Below are 17,050 nucleotides of genomic sequence, written 5' to 3'. Positions count from 1 at the left end.
AGTCATTTTTAAGATAATAAGGTGTCAATAAAAGGCACTGGAAACCCCAAAGAAGCTCAGTGGAAAAGAAAAAGCATTGCTGAGGGACTGCAGTCGAACAGAATTTATTACTATGGGCAACTCTTACTGCAACCTGTAAGGTGCTCAAACTGGAATATCCGCATCTACAATTTCAGCAGACTTGAACTGGCCCAAGCAATTTGCAGACAGTGGCAAAAGAAAATATTCTTTCATCAGCAATTTTTTAAAAAATACCTTGCATGTTCTTCTGGGAGTTTTCTTTGCCGTTGCATATGAAACATAAGGTCGCCCCCATTCACATATTCTATAACAAGAAATAACCTGAAAGTATAACATGCAAGTTCTGATTATTTGGCTTGAGGAAGTTGCCCACCCAAGCCAATTCACATTTATTGCACTCACATAATGTTCTAAAACCTACTGCCACCTACTTCTGCATTTACTCTTGTAGAAGGCATGCCAAGAGTATGGTACCAGTTTGGTGTCTTGATGCTATTTTTTTTTTTTTTGCCATAAAGCAACAGCTCATTTTAAAACTGATACCAAGCCACATTAAATCTGAACCACTGAGAGAGCAGGCAGAATTGCTGCTGCTATTTTGTATTTTCAAAGATAACAATCGCAAGTACTATGCATGTGCATGTATTATTTTACATCATAAATGGGGGTTGTGGATCCTACTAGCACTTTCGCTTGATCTCACCCAGTGGTTTCCTCAATGCAGTCTGCACACTATGCTCTCCCAGGTTGGTCCCATGATTCCAGCATTCATTTTCAAACGGTCAAAAGGCAGCTCTCCTCCCTCTTTCATCTGTACAAAAGCTAGCAACATCTACCCCATCATTTATAAATGCCTCTCAGCAGTGTTCCCACTAAGCTGAGTCAGTGTGAGCTAGCTCACAGTTTTTTAACCTTTGGCTCACACATTTTTGTCCTAGCTCAGGAAAAAGCAGCGCAAACTAATTTATGAAGTAGCTCACAACTTTAATGCCAGTAGCTCATGAAGTAGAATTTTTGCTCACCAGACTCCACAGCTTAAGAGGGAACATTGCCTCTCAGCCGTATTTTCACCCTTCCATCAAGCCTTCTTGCCTTCATTTGTATTTGCTTAGAAGTAATGAAAAGAAAAATCACCGGCTCCCTATCCAACGTACATTTCTGGCTCTCACAGAGATGTCTCCAGTTAACAAAAACTGTGACATTACGTGAAAATCTGAATGAACTTCACATCACATCTAAGAGTCAATATGAATTTTAATAAGTTCTAGGGCAGTTGTTGGGTTTTTAATCTAACATTATTAACCAAATTTGATTTTTATAAGCCAAGTTCGAGTCCAGTGGCACCTTTAAGATTTTTACAAGGCATTTTGTTTTATAAGGTTCAAATGCTGGGAACTTCCTTGGAAATTTTCAAATTATGGCATATAAATGGGAGGACAAATTTAATTTCACCAGGTCTTATGGAGGTCGTTATTTTACTCCATTAGAACAGGAATTTTTATTGACTTTTGGGGCTTAAAATTGAAGGAATTTTCCCATTAAAAACACCAAATCATCATTCTCAACGGAAGACTAACACTGCTAGTCTCAGTATGCATCTCTAAGTACAAGGTGCAAAAATGCTGTTGTGCACACAGACGGCACTGTACTAATAGAAGGACTGCTTTATACCTCATTCTACAGCACTGTGTGAGAAACATAAAAGTAAATCCAAAGATATTCTACCACCTGTGTAAGACTGCCAAAACTATTACGGTACCCCTGTGAACTCCTGGACAAGCAATTCAGGAACTGCATTAGTGGCCATCTTCCCTCTGGTCACAGTCCTTTGTACTCGACCTGTAGGACGTGTTGCACAGAGGAGTCTGAAGAGAACAGGATTGCCCATACACCCAAACAGACAGCAGTTCCAGCAGCATTCGGAAACTCATTTTGAAATGACGAATTCTCAAAATCAGCAAAGGTTAAGTGAGGTAGTGGAACTAACAGCAGCATGACCAGCTTTATGAAAAGGATATTACACTTTACAAGAAGATTTAATCTCTGGGAAATTGGGATATATGCACCACTGCCACAGTCATTCAGACACTCGAAGCAGCTGATGATTCACTTCCGCCTGCATCAACTGACAGCTGCAGAGGTGTCAGGTGCTGCATTTCCCCTCTGCATAATTGAAGGGTACCTGTTCTTCTCTCCCGAATAGTAGGTAATAAAACAGTGAATTTTGTCTAATTGATACAGGCTATGCTCAGGTAAGCTTAGCAGAAAGACTCCCACCCCCACCACACCCATTTTTGGATTTTAAAATGCACTAAGGCATTCCTTTGAAGGGATGTATTGTCATGCTCTTGTGTTTAGCCGGCCATGAAAACAAACGCTTGTTGTTTTACTGGTTCTGAAACACTTTAAAGCAGGAACCTAACCACAAAGCAAGCAAAACCAGGAATGCTGTTATCCAGGCTGGCATACTGTAGAGCAAGCTTCACCATCATAGTGCCCACCATGTCCCCCAAGCTTTTCAGAAAATGGGTGGGGCTATTGTAAGGCAGGGCATGTTACTGGATGACTTCATTCAAATGAAAGGAGTTTTCCACGGAAGATCAGGTGAACTGGTAAGCACCCAGGCTTTTCTTAGTCGATGCGGTTCCATTCCCCCTTCGGGCTTTCCTTTTCCCCATGAGGTGTGAAGGGTGAGGTATTCCATTTGGCCCTGCCTCCTGCGGAAACTATTTGAGGTTTGGGCTCCACCTCTTTCAGAAGCCATTTTTTGGGGGTGGTGCTTACCACCCCCCTCTCAAAATCCCAAATGCACCAGCAGGCTCAAAATGTTTGGGGACCTCTGCTGTGGAGCCATGCAAGTATCTAGGGGAAAGTATGACTTAGTGCCAGAACACGTGCTTTGCATGCCAAAGGTCCCAGGTTTAATCCCTGGCGTCAACAGCAGAATCACAGATATTGGTGAAGACCTCTGTCAGTACCAAGCCCTGGAGAACTGCTGCCCTGTAAGTGTATATGATATAGTCAGGCTTGGTGTAATGCAGCGTCATATATATGCACACAGCAGGGGCATAAACCTGCACCTGGACTTCTGTAGTACAGATCCCAGAACAGTCTGCCTTCTCAGCAAATCCTGTGAGCTCCATTTGGGCCCTGCTGCACAACTACAGCTTGTTTCCATAGCCAATTATCTTTGGGGGGGAGGGGTGGTAACAACCCATCCATTCACATCGGTTCTGACCAACATAAACTAAAAACAGCACCAATACACAAACCCTGCTATTTATAGAAGCACTTCCTCCTAAGATGCCTCCGGTGACATAAAAAGATACAGCCTTCCTTCATATATGAAAATACACCCTGTGCCAAGACTTCTGCGCCCACACATCTTCCACATAATCTCAAGGTGATGCCATATTAAGTCTGCACTTCCACATCCATGGCAACAGTTTTAAATACTGTGAGCATGCTCCATAGTTACACAAAAGCTACACCAAATGGTTCCCTTTCTGTTAGCTTCAGAGAGTGACAGCTGAAAGCAATCGCTTCACCAGCCTTTAATGGCTGGTGGCTACCAAAGACACTCCCATTACCTGGGCATAGGGTTGATAAAAACTTTGCAACTCAAGTCTAGACTTCACTTCTTTTTTTGCAGCAAGCTGACAAGAAGCAGTTTTGAGGAACTGAAAGGGTGTCTTCTGGCCAAACTTGCAAATGGAATTACAAAAATATACCAAAAGTCTCACCTTAAAAGGAAAGTGGCTACCCAAACATTTGCTTCACCCAACCAAGTGAGAAGTATGAGACACTATGAGACCAACTCTACAGAATTCAGATGTGGGGGAAGGGGAGACCCTGAGCTCACAGGAAAAAAGGTTTCCTAGATGCATAACCCCAATGATCAGGGCAAGACTGAAACACTGGTGAAATGGCCAGTTTAGAAGGTAATGCACAGGGTTTTTATGAATCTGAATAGCTACTTCTTTAGACTTCTTAAGAGTGTCTAAAATACTTAGGTTAGCAAAAAAACATTAAGGGAAAGGGAAATTTGAATTTGAACAGCTAAGGCTACTCCTTGTTTTATGGTATTTAAACACAATTTACATTGAAGAAATGTCACGTGAAACTTAAAAACTTCTGCTCCTTCTACTACACCGAGCATCGTTACTATGCACAACTTACACATCAAAACAGGATATCATGTTTCAAGAAAGAACAGAACACCTATGACCACAGCACGGATGAACTCCATTTTAAAAATTATCTAGACACATAATCAAATCCTTTGATTATGCCATCGTAAACAGCTCTAGTCAATGGACCTTAATCCCAGGAAGGTGTCTTTAGGATTGCATTGTTACGGCCTTCAGGACTCATCTCTCTTTTGTAGGTATAAGAGGGATGAGAAAAAATGCTACAAGACTTTTGTTGTCTTCAGATTCTGGTTGGCCCCCAGGAATACATAGAGTCATGGGATTGCAAATGCTTTGAAAGTTGCACAGAAGCTACCTGAGGAGGTTACAGACAGAAAGGTGATGGAAAGAGCTCTTCCATGGTTATAAATACAACATTCTGTATTATCAAAAAAGCATGTCAGTAGATATAAAGCTGACTAGTTAAGTGAACATCACTTTATCTAGGGAAAAACACTTTAAGAGAATTGGAAGAAATTTTACCTAACAAAAAGTTTTGCTTGAGTGTTGTAAGTGCTAAAAATCTTAAAATAAAGTATTTTAGCTGATGCAGATAAGAAAAAAATCCATTAGTGCTTGAAAGTAGCTCAGTATTTATTAAATGTGCTCCCCAAAGAGGCAAAACTGTTTTATCAATCTATGCCATGCATAAAGATGCCAGGGCGATGAAAGGATAAAAGAAACCATGAATAAATAAATAGCCCCATGCCTACACCAATGCCAATACGCTTTCTAGAAAAGGAATAACTAAGAAGAGCCTTTTAATTGTCCAAATTCATATCCTGTCAGCAGATGTGTTAAGTATGTATGCTTGGTTTCAACATCTTAGTTTTTCCAACCAAGTCATTATTGCTACAACTAGCTTTTACAATATCCAAAATTTGCCAAGTTTTGTGGACACTGTAATGATGGTTAAACAGTTGGCATTTAGGTAAGATTGTGTCAGCGTACCATATCATATCCTGTCAGCAAACGTGTTGTATGTATGATTGGTTTTGACATCTTTGTTTTCCCAACTAAGTCATTATGCTTCAACTAGCTTTTACAATATCCAAAATTTGCCAGGTTTTGTGGACACTGTAATGGTTAAGGTGTTGGTACTTAGTCAAGATTCTCACTGTGCAGGGAAAAAACAGAGAGCAGTCGTGTAGGGGGACATCAATCAGAAATTAATCTATATCAGGAAATGACCTCAGTTACTTCATTTCACCAGAGAAGGAGCACCTGTCTGATGGTCCTGCCAATGTCAGCCTTGAAGTTCAGAATCCTTACATTCAAGACTTTCTGCCATTAAGACCCCTGGACAACTTCTGTGACAGCCCTGAAATTTGAACGACATTTCCACAGATGGAAATCTCGCCCATATTCCTTCAACTATGTCTTTTTAGCCAGTAGCAACTGTGCAACAGAATCAACATGGTTAACCAAACCTCAAATCACTGAACAAGTACCTATATATAAAAGCCCTTTATTATTTCCAAGATTTAGTAGAGAACTGGACAAGTTCGTCAATCCTGATACCCTCAACAAGTACTACAAACTCCTGTTTGGAACCTTCCCACAGGGGAGCACAGGATGCAGGCCCTCGGTTACCTGGCTATAGGGCCCAAGTAAGAGGACTGAGCCAAGAGCAACCACACTGCCTTGAGTTAAAGATCACCACAACACATAATTCTCACTGCAGCCCACTCTATCCATGAAACTCCAGCAGCGACACATAATAGCAGCACAACAAACCCATCTTCTCACACCTAGTTGGTTCCAATTGCAGCACCGTTAACCGGTGAACCCCAGCCATAAAGCTCTGCAAAGTGAAACCACTGGGAAGGTAGAAATGGATCTTCTGTAAAACAGAGCTAGTGACAGCAGAAAGAGAAATGCTCTGTGAGACTGCCCAAGAGATATTCACATCCTTCCATGCTTTGGTGAATGCATTTGTTTGCAAAAGATAAGGGTATTTTGCCCACTTACCGACTTGTCGTTTGAAAGCAGGAATGTAAACCAACTAGGAATGGGTTACTGGATGCCTGTTCAAACACATGTTTTTCTGTCTGCACCCAATCAATATCCTAAAACAAAGTAATGGAAGAGTCACAATGGCTCCTGTACGAACTGTTTGTGGGCAATGCCAACAGTTGCAATATTTTCTCTTGCTCACACGTCCATCACTGTTAAAGCATTTGCAGTTCAGCATTCTTTCTGAATTTACGTACAGATGTTAAAAGTTCCCTCAACTCTGGAAACAAGAAGTGGGGCACAGGTGACAGAGAAACCGAAAATATATTTTGGGAAAGGTCGACCCACATCTTGCTTGTCTATACTAACCTGTACTGAGAAACAATGTCCAGTGTTCTCAGACAGTCAGAATTCTAATGCAGCCATAATGCTGCCAAGGTTAAGTTAAGGTGGTCAAGCTGCAGCCCCACACAACTGCCTAAGTTGCTATATGTAATTGTTAACTCTGGTCGAAACAAACTATTACCACACCCTTTCAGAACCCCGATCAAGCCCCAATTAAGGATAATTTATCAGTGTTGAACTTTAATCTCTATGTATCTACATACTGTGCAGTCCCATTTTTTTTTACATTCCATTATACGCACTGTATCAATTTCCTTTTTCTGGAAGGAAAACTGTGTTGGGAGAAATATTGCTGATTCATTACAACAGTCTCATCGTCCACTTCCTAAACTTTATTCAGAAAATGGAGCAGAGACCTGCTCCAAGCGGCTCACAAAGTTTGAGGGAAAAGTCATAAAACCAACATAAAAAAATTAACAATCACAACTGAAATAGCCTTGAGAGTACCTGAAGTGCTCAGCCTTTTGGTATTTGGCTGTAGCTACCTTCGAGGATTAACTATTAGTTTAAAAAACAAAATAAAACCACTGATCTCCATAAAGCCAAGAATCAGCTCTTCCTCACATTTCCATGTGGTCAAAAAGGCTGACACTTGTCCAGTATCTGATACATCTGCTGTTCTTCCAAGAAACTCAAAGAGATCACTGGCTACCTTAACCTGACCAAACTAGCAACAGTTGCATACATGCCAGGCTTAAACAAAATGGTCAAGTTAATTTTACTACGGTTTACTTCCTCAACATGAATACATGAATTGATTTAAGATGCTGAACCAGGCTCTTACCTCATCATCATGGACTAATTCTTTCTTCACTACTTTCATGGCATATATCTGATCATTCTTTTTTAACCGTACTAAAAGAACTTTGGCGTAGCTTCCACGTCCAATCACTCTGATTAGATCGAAGTCCTGCAGGCCAAGCCCCTGAGAGATCTTAATTCCGTCCATACCATCGATAACGGGCTTGAGATCCTGTAGGGGCAGACAAGCGGGTAAAACATGACAGCCTTTTAAACAAAAAGTAAAGGAATTAATGCAGCCACCACAGCAGAAGGTAACTCACCCACCCGGAAGCACAAGGTTTCTGAAAGCTGTTCTTTCCCTTTCAACTTATGCTCCTACCAGTCACTTTCTTTGCAGTAGTACCTTGCACAAGGAAAGAGTCTTGGGTCTCTTGGGTGTGGAGGCACCCTTCACTTGCTACCTTCAGGAAGCTGTGAAAGCGTGTTTTATTCCAGAGGGCATTTGTTGGACAGTAAACTGTTTTAAAGCAGCCTGAATAGCTATGACTAGCCTAAGCTTGTTAGAGCTCAGGACCTAAGCAAGGTCAGCCATGGTTAGTGTTTGGCTGGGAGACCACCCAGGAATACTGAGGTTGCTGCACAAATGCCTCTGATAATTTCTTGCCTTGACTACTCTGTGGTCCTGGGAGGGGGGGGGGGTTACCTTGAGTTCCAATGCAACGGCTTACAACTGTAAACTATTTGGGGCAGATTCAGCTTCATTTTTAACTACGCATTGTTTTTATCTTGTTGTGTGGTTATAATGTACCTGTGCCCTTTCAGTTCTAGCTGCTTTGTTAGCTGTCTTGAGTCCCAACAGGTAAGGCAAGGTATAAGTTTTTTAAAATCAAAGAAGCGAATAAACATGAGGTGCAAATGGTGAGGATTGTCCAGGCAGAAAGCTCTGAAAGTGACACAAACAAGCAACTAGAAGACTATGGCTACTACCGTAGCAATATTAACTTGCCCTACAACTGGGGGGGGCAATTTTCACTCATCAACTGGAACAAACTTCAAGCACGTCATGGATCTAATGAAGTGATCTCTGAATCACAAAAGCTTATACCTTGGAAAACTTGGTCTTTAAGTTGCTCCTGGGCTCAAATTTTGTTCTACTACTACAGACTAACACAGCTATCTAACCAAATCTAACAGCAGGTACACTGTTGATGATGGGATCTATTTGCCCAAAGCAGCAAGTTATCTTTAACCTGTCGAATCATGTACAGCATCTAACATGAACAGTCACTATTTTTGTTTGACCTCATGGGACTGTAGTTTTAGGGCAGATCAAGGCTCTGAATCACAGTGACCATTTATATAAGGACTCCTGAGCTAGGATTGGCTGCTATTATGAGGAGACTGAATAGAGCTTAAAGATTCCGGAGAGCAAGGCTACCCAGCATGTAGCATTTAAACGGAGTAGCCAGCAAAGGCAGGGACAGTTAAAGGAATTGGGTAGTGGTGACATATGCTCAGGTACATGAATTTATCTATCATCACCACCACTCATTTTCTCCTGGATACTTAAACAGGAGTTAATGTCAAATCAATTGACTATTTGCTAATGCACTTCAGCATGTGAGTTTGTACAATGAGAGCTTTAAACAAAATCACACATGGGCAGAAAAGCAGGACGATTCACTGAAGTGCAGAAGGCAGTCATGTGTACATTATCTGCACTGGCGGCCACTGCAGTGAAGAAAAACGGGACATGCAAGACACCGCTTTGGAAGGCCTTTGTTTATTCAAGATTCTTCTGACATCTTTTTTTTTTTGTTATTTAAAAGCAATTGTTTCAAAAACCCTTTAGGGTTCTTTAAAGCTGTTCAGGATTTATCTGAGTAGTGCTTGGGGGAAAGTCAGCCCAGCTTGATGAGATGCCCTCTACAAAACAGCAAAGAAATAACTTACAACAGTCTACATTTATTTCCCCAGGGGCTCACAATAATTGAGTTTATAGTTTTTATCTACAAAATCCCTAAGTTACTAGCTTTCAGTGACAGAAAGGCAAACAAAATTTTGTCAACGGAAGGGGAAGTTAATGATTGCTTGATATGCATTTTATATTATACATTATTAAGGAAGGCAATGTGGGGATAACGAAATCAAGGAATCTACTCAGGTTGAATAACTAGCAATATAAATATATATCACTAATTGTTGAGCTATTAAGTGGGGACCCTCAGGAAAGCATGAAGAATAGATCAGGGACATGCAGTGGATGAAGTGATGAAACCTCCCCCCATCCGTCCACAGAAATACTCTCTGGATCCCACCCCTTCTTTTGTTGCAGAATGTTAAGGAAAGGCACACAAGTTTATTAAACTAAAACAAAACCACTAGCAGGTAAAGCCATTTTATAAAAAAACTTACTTCAGAATCATCCTTAATATTGTCATGCTTCCGGGCTGAAGGAATATAGGGTACTGTAGGAAAAAATGAAGAAAACAGAATAGGGCAACCAATGGATATATTGCAAAAAGAGAAATAAAAGCTGTCTTGGTACAATGTCATTTACCTTTCTCTCTCAAAGGCCCAGTAGGGCTTTGGGCTGTGTTTTGTCAACAGCAACCCCATACTCTAAATGCTCATCTGCTTTTGACAGTATGGAAGTTTCAAAAGCAGTTTTTGATACAGCCTGGCCGGGGTGTGCATGTGTGTGTAATTCTAATGTTCAAAGTCAAACCCCCCTTTCATCTTCTTTCCTGTAGTTGACAAGCTTATTAGAGGAGAACACCATCAACACACTATTTTAAACATTTAATACCAAATGGTCAAGGAAGTTAAAAGAATATGGTTAAAATACAAACATTACCACCTGACTTAAAACAAACAAACAAACCCAGAACATCTACCTAGCTTGGCAAGTCAATCGGAAGCAGCATGCTTTGTGTTTCTTCCTGAAGGCCCAGGGAGAACTGCGTGGTCTGGCTGACCTCCTTCAATGAGTCATTTCATACCCTAGGGACAAAGCCACAGCAGTTCTTCCCACAGACTCTTACTCCCTGTGCTGTAGGCATACACAAGCAAGGGCTCACCAGGAGATGTGAACAGCTGATAGGGTTGCTAAGGAGAAACAGAGCTGCCAGTCAAGAGACTACCTGAGAGAGGAAGCCCTGCTCCTGTCTTTCAACAATGGGCAGGCGGGGAAGGGTTAAAAAGAACAGCAACCGCAGCAGTTGCAGGAAGCTTGAGATGACCATTTCTAGCACATCTCTCCAGAACCGGCAAAAGGTTCTCTCTTCACCCATCAGTCAGAGCTCTGCAAGTTGCTTCAAGGGCAACTATTGTTTTGTGCGCACAATATACTGTCAGAGAGCTGAACTTCTTTGGGAGCTGGTGCAGCCCAATAACGAATGAAACAAGCAACGACAGTCACAAAGGGAGTGGGGGGTGGGACTGCTTCCGCAGGAACCTCAAACCATTCACATTTTAAAAATGACCGATACTTACTTCCGTCGTTTTCTTCTGTGGGGATGTCAGCTTCATCATTCTTATCGTCTAACTGAGGTTCCTGGGAAGGCATCACAGAATCCTGTAAGAATATATATTACTGAAAAAAAAAATATTTCAACACTTAACATCAATGACGGATTTTCTTTATGCCTGGCATGCTCCCTGAAGGCCAAACAAAAAATTTCCTTAAGTTTACCATGCCAACTAACTAGACCAGGGCTTTTTTTGAGCAGGAACACAGTTCTGGCTGGCTTGGCATCAGGGTGTCTGGCCTAATATGCAAATGAGTTCCTGCTGGGCTTTTTCTACAAAAAAAGCCCTGAACTAGACTACAGTTAACAAACACACAACACACAAGCATGCACATATGTGCGCGCACACACAGAGCTAGATCTGAGTCCAGCAGCATCTTAGAGACCAACAAGAGTTTCAGGGTATAAGATTTCAAGAGTCAAAGCTCCCTTCATCAGACACGAGTGGAAAGGAGATGTGTCTTTCAATTCTATTCACAAAGTGGGAGAGGTGTTGAAAAGAATGCTTGCATGGACTGCTCACTGCGGTCTGCTCAGCCCAATATAAACACCTTTACTGCCTATGAATTCCCTTCTAAAAGTGAAAGGAACTCATTTCGATAAACTTGAAACATGAGCTCAAACAGAATTAAAGATTTCTAAGGTTGTCTTGTGGGAGAGGGCAGTTGCTACACACAGCTAGGGGGAAAAAACTGCAGATCTTTGTGGGTGAAGAGAATTTGAGAATGTGATTCAACTCTGCAAGTTCATCAAGATAAGGATGAGCAGCTTGCAGCCCATGCAGCACATCTAAATCCCCAAAATGTTTAGGTGTCACCTGCAGGCTCTGAAAAATGCCATTTTTGTCACATGGTTAGGGATAAATTCTCAAATATGACTGCACAAATTAAGATTGGAAACCAATAAATATAGAAGCCTCTATGATTTCTTGGGGATACTTCACAAAAGGCAATTTCCTACAGACAGCACTTCTGGGTAAGAAAGTCATTTGTGTTCTTACTGGAATGCATTTTATTGTGTGTATGTGTTTTCAGTTCTGCAATCACCTCTCCTGCTCTCCCCTTACTATACATTGTACAGTACAGTCAGTCACTCTAGCAGGACCTTTTCAGCAGCAGAATTTAAGTTAGGATATGCTGTACTTCAGAAGGCTCACCCCTCCTCCTCCTACATCAGCTAAAGAACTTGATGCATTAAATTGTTTTGCGAGATACTCAAGTATTTAAGAATAGAGATTATGATCTAAATGCACACACATTGGAAATAAATGTCCAGAATTCCCATTACCCATAAATTAATTCACATCCCATTGAAAGCAATGGGCAACATATGCATTACAACTTTTCAAGCATCACTGCAAGGCATTAGCATCTAAGCAATAGTTAAGGTTTTAAAATGGTTGTAGGAACCCGATATTTTTAGGAACCAGATGGTTTTAGGAACAGAGGCTAGATGGCCATCTGACAGCAATCAGAATCCTGTGAATTTAGAGGGAGGTATTTGGGAGTTTCCTGCATTGTGCAGGGGGTTGGAGTAGATGACCCTGGAGGTCCCTTCCAACTCTTTGATTCTGTGAACGTCATATAAATGTTAAGGTTAGCATTATGAATTTCATACTGGGGTTCTATCTGATAAAATTCTACAAACAAATGGAGGAGTCAAACTCTAGATTCTTTATTTCCAATTATCAATTTCTGAATACTTGGATAGGGAGTACCCTGCCTCCCTAATACGATGTTAGAGAATTATTTTCAAGTAAACATAAGCCCTGTTCTGCATTTATTAATAGCACATAACTGTGGATGCCGTCAACCAAAATCAAATAACATTTTAAAATATAAAACTACTCTGAATGCCATCATTCTGTGCAAGCGCTGTTCAAGGCTTCAACAACTAGCAATCCCGGATGGGGGGCATTATTTTGTTTTTGTACAGTTCATGAAAAATTATTCTAAACATAAAGGGGAAAAAACATAGCCAAACACAAACAGATATTTTAACACAAATCAAGAGAATGCAGCATCCATAAACAGAGATAAAAAGCTGCTGTAGTTTTTTATAGGTCTCAACTCCCCAACTCCCGTGTCAGAGTCCTAGAGCAGCAGCTATCTTAGGTTTCCAACCATTGCTTTAATACACTGAACGATCACTCTAAAAGCCCTGGGAGACCAAAATAAGAACAGCCACAGGTCAGAGACTTCATGCACTGCCTTTCATCCCTTGGGGTTGAATACACTTGGCAGGAGCTGGAACAGATGTAGAACACAGGGAAACCAATGAAAGCTGTAGGTGAGCAACAAATCCCAATACTACTTTAAAAGAGCATAATCATGGCATGCTTTGCATTTTCAATATCAAGATTTTCAAATTCTAATCAGAATGGGCACTTTCAAGTGTGGGTCAGCAAGTACAATAGGGTCCAGTAAGAAATGGAACTGCAAGTGAGATCATGAACACATGAAGCTGTCTTACACAGAATCAGACCCTTGGTCCATCAAAGTCAGTAATGTCTACTCAGAATGACAGCAGCTCTCCAGGGTCCATCAGGTGGAGGTCTTTCACATCACCTTCCACCTGATCCTTTTAACTGGAGATGCCAGGGATTGAACTTGGAACCTTCTGCATGCCAAGCAGATGCTCTGCCAGTGGTGAACAGTTCCTCATAATTATACATACAACAGGTATGTATGTAGGATTTACATCATGCATTATTACCAAGACACAAAATTCTTGTGAAAGAACATGTTTTGCAAAAGCAACTCTGAAATAAGTCTGATTTGTAGAGATCTAGGTAAGGGAAAAGGCAAGCTTGCTTCCCTCCCTGCCCCGCCCCCCTTAAAGAGCTTAATGTCTCAGACCAAAACAAGACACAGAGTCAACTTGTAATGGAAAGTCTAGAGAGATTACTAGCAGGAAAGAATCCGGGTGCATTACGCAACATTGGGGGAAGGAAGGGAGGTTGCAGTGAAGATTATTCCTGCAGGCTAGGAGGAGGTAGGCCTAGAACTGTAATCGAGAGGCCTTGTCAACGATGAGAAATGCCTATAGCACAAGAAAAGACTTGCAAAGAACAAGAGGGGATAGATCCATGAAGCTGAAAGCAAAGCCTCAATGTCACATCTGGAAATATGCCAAAAATATGACCCCAAATGGACCAGAACTGTTGGGTAAAGTCCCCTGTGTGCCATTTTTGAAGATTTATCAGAGACACTGTTCCTCACACATGTGGGGACTGAGTAAGAAAACAACCAAGACCTGATAGTGCACAATGCGCTACATATAGTTGAGTGGGAACTGCTTTTGAAATAGTACATCATGAGATCCACTTGGAACAGCTACAAGCCACAAGCATGACAAGATGGAATTATGGCATTAGAAAGACAATAACGCTAGGGAAAGTTGAAGGCAGCAGGAAGAAAGGAAGACCCATCATGAAATGGATTGACGCAGTCAAGGCCCTCGGTTTGCAAGACATGAGCTAGGCAGTTAATGACAGAATGTTTCGGAGGTCATTAATTCATAGGATCACCATAAGTCAGAAGCAACTAGATGGCACAGAACACACATATGGCTTGGATCCCACAGTAAACTTCTGCTAAGGGAAGACACTTCCACCAGCAAAAAGGGGTATCTGGCATCCCCAGAAGAAGAATGAGGGATCAATGATGTGCAGCCAGGGGGATCAGAACATGCACACACCATTAGCAGAAATCTACGATGGGATGCAAAGCTGCAGACTTTATTTGTTACCAAGTTTATTCCAATTTTGCCCCCACTCTTCTTCCAAGGAGCTCTGTGCAATGTGGGCAGCTGCTGTCCCCAGGGTAGGTGACTGCTCTCCCTCAGTGGAGACCACTAAGGAACACCAGAGCCATGACATAGAGGCAGGAAATAGCAAACGACCACTGAATGTCTCATCTTGAAAACTCCCACCAGGACCCCCCATAAGTCACTGTCACTTGAACCTTTCTTCATAGGGAAAGTGTTCCAACCCTTTAATCATTCTAGTTGCCCTTTTCTTGACTTTTTCCAATGCTATAATATCCCTTTTGAGGTGTGGTGGCCAGAATTGTACACAGTACTCCACAGGGTACAGATGGAATTCTCTGTCTGGGGCAGTGATGCTCTGTATTCTTGGTGCTTGGGGGGGGGGGGGGTAACAGTGGGAGGGCTTCTAGTTTCCTGACCCCACTGGTGGGCCTTCTGATGGCCCTGGGGTTTTTTGGCCAGCGTGTGACACAGAGTGTTGGACTGGATGGGCCATTGGCCTGATCCAACATGGCTTCTCTTATGTTCTTAAGTCAGCTGTGACTTGATAGCAGAGGGAGTAGAGACACAGAGAGAGAACGAGAACAAACTGCACAGCGAGAGTTTGGGTGGAGCAGAGCAGAAATTTAACCCTGGATCTCTCAAATTTAAATCCAGCACACCAGCAATTGTATCACACTGCCTCTCAGATAAAGGAAGTTCATAGGGGCCCTAAGATGAGAAACAAGACGGCAAACTGGCTTTTGATGTAATACTGAGAATTTTTGATTATCCTAAGTAAATACTAGATTGTTTGTGGTTATGGAAACTTGTGATATTTGACACTGATTTGCAGGAATTTGAATCTGGATCTCTCAAATTTACTTTTTTTTACTGTTGTGGACTTGATATTCTCTGTCGCTTGCAGATGCTGGTTGTGTAGAGTGGCTTGTTGATGTTTTTACTATGATTATGTTTGGATATAATAAACCTTGGGTGCTTCTCTAAAACAGGAAGGTAGGATATAATTCTCTTTACATTATACAGAATTTACTGGACAAAACAAATGTACTTTTTGGAATCTGATCTACTGTGGCACAAATTACTTCTCCTCCCACCTCCTCTTGAGAAACAGGCTGGGGAGGGGAGGGGGGGATAAACAAGGCTACAATATCAAGTCCTCTTCAAAATAACAAACCATGCATCCCACAGGCTTTTAGTAGAAAAAGCCCAGCAGGAACTCATTTGCATATTATGCCATATCCCCTGATGGCACTATTGTTTTACACTGGGCTTTTTGGCAGAAAAAGCCCAGCAGGAATTCATTTGCATATTAGGCTACACCTCCTGATGCCAAGCCATCCAGAACTGTGTTCCTGTGCGTTCCTGCTCAAAGAAGTCCCTGCATGCATCTCTTCGTTCTTCACAGAGCTACAAAGAGTCCTAAGAGATATTTTGCAAGCAGGAGCAAAACCTCCACAGAAAACAGACTTACCATATGCCTTTTGCAGGTCAGTGGGACAAGTATGTGACAGCGTTTATGGACCAACAACTTGCAGTTGATACACTTGTAGCCTTGCCTTCCGAGACCCCATATCCTTTCGCTGCACTGGCCGCAGTATGCTCTCTTGGAAAGAGACAAAAAAAAAAAATACACATCACCTTTCAAGTTACAACCATTTCGTGATAGCCTTCGAGACAATGGAAGAAGAATTCAAAAGCATTTTACACATTCAAAGGTGCTAAATGAAAATGGCAACCAACAAGAGAAGGCACCGAAGTTTCTACAGGGACTATGCATTTGTTTCCTCGTGTGTGCCCTTTGCTGGCTTGAATGCTTGTGCTGTCAAGGATTTTGCCCATTCAACCCAATGGCCAAGACCTAAAGAAATGCAAGACTACTAGATGTGTACGTGCCTAAAATTAGGTTTAGATCTCAGATCTGCAGCTCTCAAACAGCATGCCCAGCAACTGTTGAAGCAGAGGGGGATTTCAGAAAAATAAGGTGAGAGGCTGCTGAATTATGCTTACACCTGGATGTGTGCAAGGCTTTGGGAGCGCTTAAAGCAGCTCTTTAGATTCTAACAACTTACCTTAATTTAACTGACTCATATCTAATGCACATAAATTCAGAGTTTCCAGAAACACACACACATACTCTTCAGAGCCCAGCTGCTTGGATGCATTCCAATCTGGTTTTCAGGCCTGGTCACAGGACTGAAATGGCCTTGGGTGGTGGCCTTGGTGGATGATCTGTGCCAGAAGGAGGACAGGGGGAGTGTGACCCTATTAATTCCCCTGGACATAGCAGTGGCTTTTGACACTATTGATCATAAGTATCCTTCTCGGTAACCTTTCATGGTTGGGACTGGGAAGCAATATTTTGTACTGATTTTGGTCCTACCTCAAAGGCACCTGGCTGGCACCTGGGTTCATCATCTATGTAAAACCCCTGGG

General features: G+C 41.8%; 1 protein-coding gene across 5 annotated transcripts in view; it reads right to left on the bottom strand.

Moving 5' to 3' along the window:
* Window positions 1-17,050, bottom strand: part of PRKCZ (protein kinase C zeta) — a 111,294-nt gene that overhangs the window by 12,611 nt on the left and 81,633 nt on the right. For 4 of the 5 annotated variants that reach the window (XM_060258695.1, XM_060258697.1, XM_060258696.1 and 1 more), the window contains 6 exons: window positions 16,089-16,220; window positions 10,812-10,893; window positions 9,732-9,784; window positions 7,357-7,545; window positions 6,183-6,280; window positions 256-342 (listed from right to left, as the gene is read on the bottom strand). In XM_060258695.1, coding sequence (XP_060114678.1) covers window positions 256-342; window positions 6,183-6,280; window positions 7,357-7,545; window positions 9,732-9,784; window positions 10,812-10,893; window positions 16,089-16,220 — 641 coding nt within the window. The remainder of the gene's footprint in view (window positions 1-255; window positions 343-6,182; window positions 6,281-7,356; window positions 7,546-9,731; window positions 9,785-10,811; window positions 10,894-16,088; window positions 16,221-17,050) is intronic. The other variant, XM_060258694.1, reaches the window with a different exon arrangement.

Source organism: Heteronotia binoei, chromosome 18 (genome assembly GCF_032191835.1).
Source record: "Heteronotia binoei isolate CCM8104 ecotype False Entrance Well chromosome 18, APGP_CSIRO_Hbin_v1, whole genome shotgun sequence".
NCBI classification, from domain to species: Eukaryota; Metazoa; Chordata; class Lepidosauria; order Squamata; family Gekkonidae; genus Heteronotia; species Heteronotia binoei.
This window is presented reverse-complemented; position numbering and strand designations above follow the sequence as displayed.